The following is a 6,415-nucleotide window of genomic DNA, read 5'->3' as shown; positions in this document are numbered from 1 at the left end:
ATATATATATATATATATACACAATTAGCTAAACTTATTATATAAACAATTTAATTTATGTCTACATTTAATTTTACATTCATCAAGGGAGTTAATCAAAATATTATTATTATTTAATATCTCCTTAAATTCATTAGTACACTAGTACACAACATACAAAAATTACTACCTATAAGAAAAGATTTTGCCTTACAAGCTATCTCCTAATTTAAAATGTACTTATTATTTTTAGATTTTAGTTCCCAAATATATTTACTAAGGCCAGTAGAATTAATCAAATTTCTATTCTTAAAGGAATTCATGTGTTGAGCCACACATAATTTAATTTTATTCGAAGTCGATCCTATGTAAATCTTATTTAAATTATAACCATTAAATTTATTCACATCAATTAAAGTCACTATACATTTATACACCACATCCTTCAAATCACATTTATTATTAAATTTACATTTGGTCTTATCTCTACATGCACAATTAATTATATCCTGGTCCTTATTATTTTTATTAGAATAAGTATTTAATTTATATTTGTAAAACTTATTTAACTTAAATCTATTAAAAGAAGAAATAATGTTACCAACATTATTAGTAGTAGAATAACCAACTCCCAAATTATTACTAGAAAAAATATTATTATATTTTTTATTATCTCTAAGGAACATATCGATTATATTTAAAATCTCTTTAATAATGTTAGTTTTAAAATCTCTTTAATAATGTTAATTTTAACTTGAAAATATGATTATGAAACATGTGTAGTCATTTTTACTATTTTAATATTTATTACTTTGTACTTTTTTTATTTTTATTATAGGTCTTTTTAGTATATTTACTTATTAATTTTTTCTATGTGATTGTGGATTTTCATGGATGAATTGAATAATTGTGTTTTTTTTCTCTAAATTATATATTTATATATTATATATTGTGAAATTTAATTTAATTTTGATAAATTAAATTGAATTTTTCCCTGTAAATTTGGAATTTTTCCCTAATATATATATATACATATATATATATATATATATATATAAAGCAGTGAGCTGGTAGAATTGTTAGCGCACTGGGCAAAATGCTTAGCAGCATTTTGTCCACCTTAACATTCGGGGTTCAAATACCACCCCTGTCTACTTTGTCTTTCATCCTTTTGATATGATAAAATAAGTACCAGTTGAGTGCTGGAATCAGTGTAATCGACTTACCCCCTCCACCAAAATTTGAAATTAATAGATGTATGTCTGTGTGTGTGTGTATGTATTTTCAACAAATAATTATGACAACCTGTCTTATATTTTAGGACCCCCAGACCCTCCTACAGATGTTAAGGTTAATTGTCAACCCGAAAGTGCTACAATTGCTTGGAAAGAAGGAAAAGATAATTATTCACCTATTACTCATTACATCATTGAGTTCAAAACTTCTTTTGATGATGCTTGGTATGAGAAGGGCAAGACAGATGATAAAGTTGAAAAGTGGGAAACAGAATTGACATCTTGGTCAAACTTTACCTTCCGAGTTAGGGGAGTAAATGAATTAGGAACCGGGGCACCTAGTGAACCTGCAGATAATGTGTGTACAACTGCTGCTGATTTCCCACCATTCCATCCCAAAAATGTGAGGACCTTAATCAACAAGAAGGACTACTTAGTTGTAGTCTGGGATGTAAGTAACATTTGAAAGTTTTCTTTTTCTCATTGAATACACTTTACCTGTTACATTTGGAAGAAAAGAAGATTCACTTTCTTATCACACTAACAACTATTGTTATCATCATTATGATCATTGTCATAATCCACCACTATAATGTTTTGGTATTCATCAAAATGTTTTAGCTAATTAGTTCAAAGTAAGAGTCAGTGCCCATATTCCATTCAGGCCTCCTAGACATTCCAGACATGTAAAGTTGGGAAGATGGGTAACAAAGAGATACAAATTCTGTGGGGAAAGGATTGAGGAAAAGGTATCTTCTCTGAGTCCTAGAATTTGAGACACCTCCACTCAGGCCCTCCTGATTCATTTCTTCTCTTATTACATATGTTGTGTCTAATTTACCAAGTCCCACACTGGCTGCTTTTCTTATTTCACTCCTCCCTGGAATTTCCTTTCTGCATGCCTTTCTTGTAGTCATTGAATTGCAACAGTTTAATCAGAATTGAACAGAAGCACCATCAATGTCACTGATCTTGTCTGGTCTATAAGAGCCATGGGCACTGCCCCTTTCTCCAAACTATATTCATGTTATAAGTCAGAGAATAATATATAATTACTTCTTCATTGACAGCATCATATTCATATAATAATTTATTGAAGAATATACTGAAATAAGCTATATTAAATCTCTGAACGAGAGGTAAACAGTAACAATACAGAATCGTAAAATATATTTGCCGCCGCCACATTTAGTTGTTAAATATGTACTGAAGTAGTTTCACAGATATGTGTAGCATTTGATGTTGCAAAGCAACAAAAAGCTAGTATGGCTATATAAAAAAAAGTTCACTTTGCATCCATGTGGTTCCAGGTTTGACACCTGCACTGAAGTCTTCTACCATTGCCTCAGATTGACAAATGCCTTGTGACTGTGGGTTAACTGATGGACAGTAACAGATTTAGTTATATCAACATAATATCAGGAAATATATAGATCATGTTTGGGGTAAATAGGAAACATTCTTATGGTGTCAAGGAGATTTTCTTTGTGTGTGTCTTACTCAAATGTTTGCAACAGAGAATATACCTCAGTATCATCCAAACTTAACAACAGAGTATGTCATTGTTGTTCTAGCTGCATAATTCTGAATCTAGATACAGTTGGAGGTCAATTTTGTCTTTCATTTGCTCATAATTTGTAAAATATCTATCAATAGTAATATTTTGATTATTTTCACTCTTTACAAATAACAAGTTCTTTTAATCTAAGTGAAGAATTACTGCTTAACTTAAGATATTGTTTATATTTTTCGATCACTTTACTTTACTTGTATTTTTTATAATTATAATTATTATGTCAGGTAATTCATACATTTAAGTAATCTTATTTATTAATTTGTTTTTAAAGCCTATGTCACCTCTGCAGTTTAATGGGCCTGGATTTTATTATGAGGTCAAAATTGAAAAGGATGATAAGGTTGAAACTTATACTGTTGATGGCAATGAAGAAGCTAAGAAAGAAATCAGAACCAATACCACATATGAACCATACAAAATTACTGTTGCTGCAAAGAATGATAAAGGTTATGCACAAGTCGACCTTAAAGAAATCGAAGGATTTTCTGGGGAAGATTGTAAGTAAACTTTGCCAAAATTTTATATATATATATATATATATATATACACACACACACACACACACACACACACACACAGAGTTCTTGAAGCTAAAGCAAAGAAGACAGAATTCCAAAGAGTACTTTCTATAAGTTTTAAAGATAAATGCAAAACAAATAGTAGTATTTTACAGATTTAATGTTTTAAATAAAAAAAACTCTTCTTTTGCTCATTCAATAGCTTTTGTATATTTCTATTGTTTCTTTTAAATTTAACTCTGAAAATGAATTCAATATTCATTTTTTAATTAAAAAGTTTGTTCCTTTTTTTTTTAAGTTAATTACTTGATACTTAGAACACTTACATATACCCAATATTACTTGCATTAAGTATTTAAATTTTATTTTATAGCTCCACTAGAAGTACCTAGCAACTTTGAACTAGATCCCGACCATGAAATGACAGCTACATCTGCAAGATTCCGATGGGACCCAGTTAATACTGACACAGAGAAAATGAGAGGTGTCTTCAAAGGTTACAGAGTAAGTATATATATATATCAATATAGTAATTTTATAGACATTTAATTAGACAGCATCATTTATAAATTGAATTTCGTGTGTGTGTGTGTGTGATCATCATTTCATGAGGATAATCGCTCACTATTTGTTCTATATATATATATATAGTATTGGTGTTAAGAAGGGCATTCAGCTGTGGAAACTCTGCCAAATCAGATTAGAGCCTGGTGTAGCCATCTGGTTCACCAGTCCTCAGTCAAATCGTCCAACCCATGCTAGCATGGAAAGCGGACGTTAAATGATGATGATGATGATGATATATATATATATAGAGAGAGAGAGAGAGGGGGGGCCCAATTAATTAGGGAGAGAGTTAGTCTAGATGAGATGCAGTTTGGGAGAAGCACTACTGATGCTATATTTCTGGTAAGGCAGCTGCAAGAGAAATACATAACCAAAGATAAACCTCTGTACTTGGCTTTTGTTGACTTGGAGAAAGCCTTTGACTGGGTCCCCCAATCTCTTATCTGGTGTTCAATGCAGAAACTAGAGATAGATGAGTGATTGGTGAGAGCTGTACAAGCCATGTACAGGGATGCTACCAGTAAGGTGTGGGTTAGCAACAAGTACAGCAAAGAATTCAGGGTACATGTAGGGGTTCACCAAGGATCGGTCCTCAATCCACTCTTGTTCATCATAGTCCTCCAGGTAATAACAGAGGAATTTAAGACAGGCTGCCCCTGGGAGCTCCTCCATGCTGATGACCTTGTTCTTATAGCTGAATCACTACCAGAACTAGAGAAGTTCCAAGTATGGAAGCAAGGTCTAGAATCGAAAGGCCTTGGAGTTAACCTAGCAAAGACCAAAGTCTTAGTAAGTAGGAAGGCAGACAAATCACAAATCCTGACTCCATCAACTGCCAGGGAGATAAGCTAGAGGTAGTAGATAGCTTCTGTTATCTATGTGACCAAGTTAGTAGTGGAGGTGGATGTTCCGAGAGCATAGCTGTAAGAATAAGATTAGGCTGGGTAAAGTTCAGAGAACTCCTGCCTCGGCTGGCAATGAAGAGCCTCTCCCTCAGAGTGAAAGTCAGATTGTATGATGCCTTTGTGCGAAACATCAATGTTACATGACAGTGAAACATTGGCTGAGACAGCCAAGGACATGCATAGTCTTGAGAGAAATGAAGCCAGTATGCTTTGCTGGATGTGAAATGTCTGTGTGCATGTTCGACAGAGTGTAAGCATCTTAAGAGAGAAGTTGGGCATAAGAGGCATCAGATGTGGTGTGCAAGAGAGACAGCTTCACTGGTACGGTCATGTGATGCATATGGACAAGGACAGCAGTGTAAAGAAGTGCCAATCTCTAACTGTGGAGGGAACCTGTGGTAGAGGTAGACCCAGGAAGACATGGGACAAGGTGGTGAAGCATAATCTGTGAATGTTGGGCCTCACAGAGGCAATGACTAGTGACTGAGACCTTTGGTGATATGCTGTGCTTGAGAAGACCCATCAAATCAAGTGAAATCATAGTTGTGGATGATGCTGGTGCCATGTAAGTGGCACATGAAAAGCACCTTTCAAGCGCTGGGCCTCACTTAGGCAAAGTGGCTGATGCCGGAAGCACATGGTAAGTTCCTTTCAAGTGTTGAGCCTCACGGAGGCAATGACTGAGATTTTTGGCATTATGTCATGCTTGAGAAGAAGACCCATCAAGCCAAGTAGAATCGCAATTGTGGCAGATACCAGTGTCATGCAAATGGCACCCATTACTCTCTCTAAGTTATTGGCATTAAGAAGGGCATCCAGCCATAGAAACCATGCCAAATCAGACTGGAGCCTGATGCAGCCTTCCAGCTTACCAGCCCTGGTCAAACCATTCAACACTAAATGATGATGATGATAAGCAAATAGTGAGAGATAATCAATCCAAACAAAATAATTCGTAAGCTCTCTGTTAGAACATCAGGCTAACAATATTCCTTAGATTAGTGAAGAACACCAGGTAATCTTGTGGCAGGGTCCAAAGTAATGGTTCATCACAATTCTATATTGTAAATCCGTGGATGAGCTCCAGACAAACTGGTTTTTATACAGAGTGATAATTAAGAAGCAAGTTAAAAATAATGGCCAGTACATATTTTTCCTTCATTGGAAACAGTTGTCAGCTAAATTTGCTCCAATAAAGCAAAAATATGTAATGACCATTATTTTTAACTTGTTTCTTATTGATATGTATCATCATCATCATCATCATTTAACATCCGTTTTCCATGCTGGCATGGGTTTGAATCGTTTGACTGGGGACTGGCAAGCCAGGAGGCTGCACCAGGTTCCAATCTGATCTGGCAAGGTTTTTGATTTTGATGTACTTGACTCAATAGGTCTCCTCAAACACGGCATGTCACCCTACAATTCAAGGTACTTTTTGAGTGGACTGGTTATGTGACATTGGTGTAGGTTACAAATGTGAACTCACTTTATTTGGCGGGTCTTCTCAGTCACAGCATATCTCCAGAGGTCTCGGTCTTTTGTTATATATATATACATGTATATATACACATACATACACATGTATATATATATATATATATATATATATATATATATATATATATATGTGTG

General features: G+C 34.3%; 1 protein-coding gene across 1 annotated transcript in view; it reads left to right on the top strand.

Annotated features, from left to right (window-relative positions):
- The window catches only part of LOC106881289 (neuroglian), a 140,818-nt gene that overhangs the window by 108,069 nt on the left and 26,334 nt on the right, over positions 1-6,415 (top strand). Inside the window, exons 14-16 of the mRNA XM_052968053.1 lie at positions 1,301-1,665; positions 3,062-3,287; positions 3,682-3,812. Coding sequence (XP_052824013.1) covers positions 1,301-1,665; positions 3,062-3,287; positions 3,682-3,812 — 722 coding nt within the window. The remainder of the gene's footprint in view (positions 1-1,300; positions 1,666-3,061; positions 3,288-3,681; positions 3,813-6,415) is intronic.

This window comes from Octopus bimaculoides, chromosome 5 (assembly GCF_001194135.2).
Source record: "Octopus bimaculoides isolate UCB-OBI-ISO-001 chromosome 5, ASM119413v2, whole genome shotgun sequence".
Taxonomy (NCBI): domain Eukaryota; kingdom Metazoa; phylum Mollusca; class Cephalopoda; order Octopoda; family Octopodidae; genus Octopus; species Octopus bimaculoides.
Note: the sequence above shows the minus strand (reverse complement) of the source record. Positions and strands in the feature narration are given on the sequence as shown.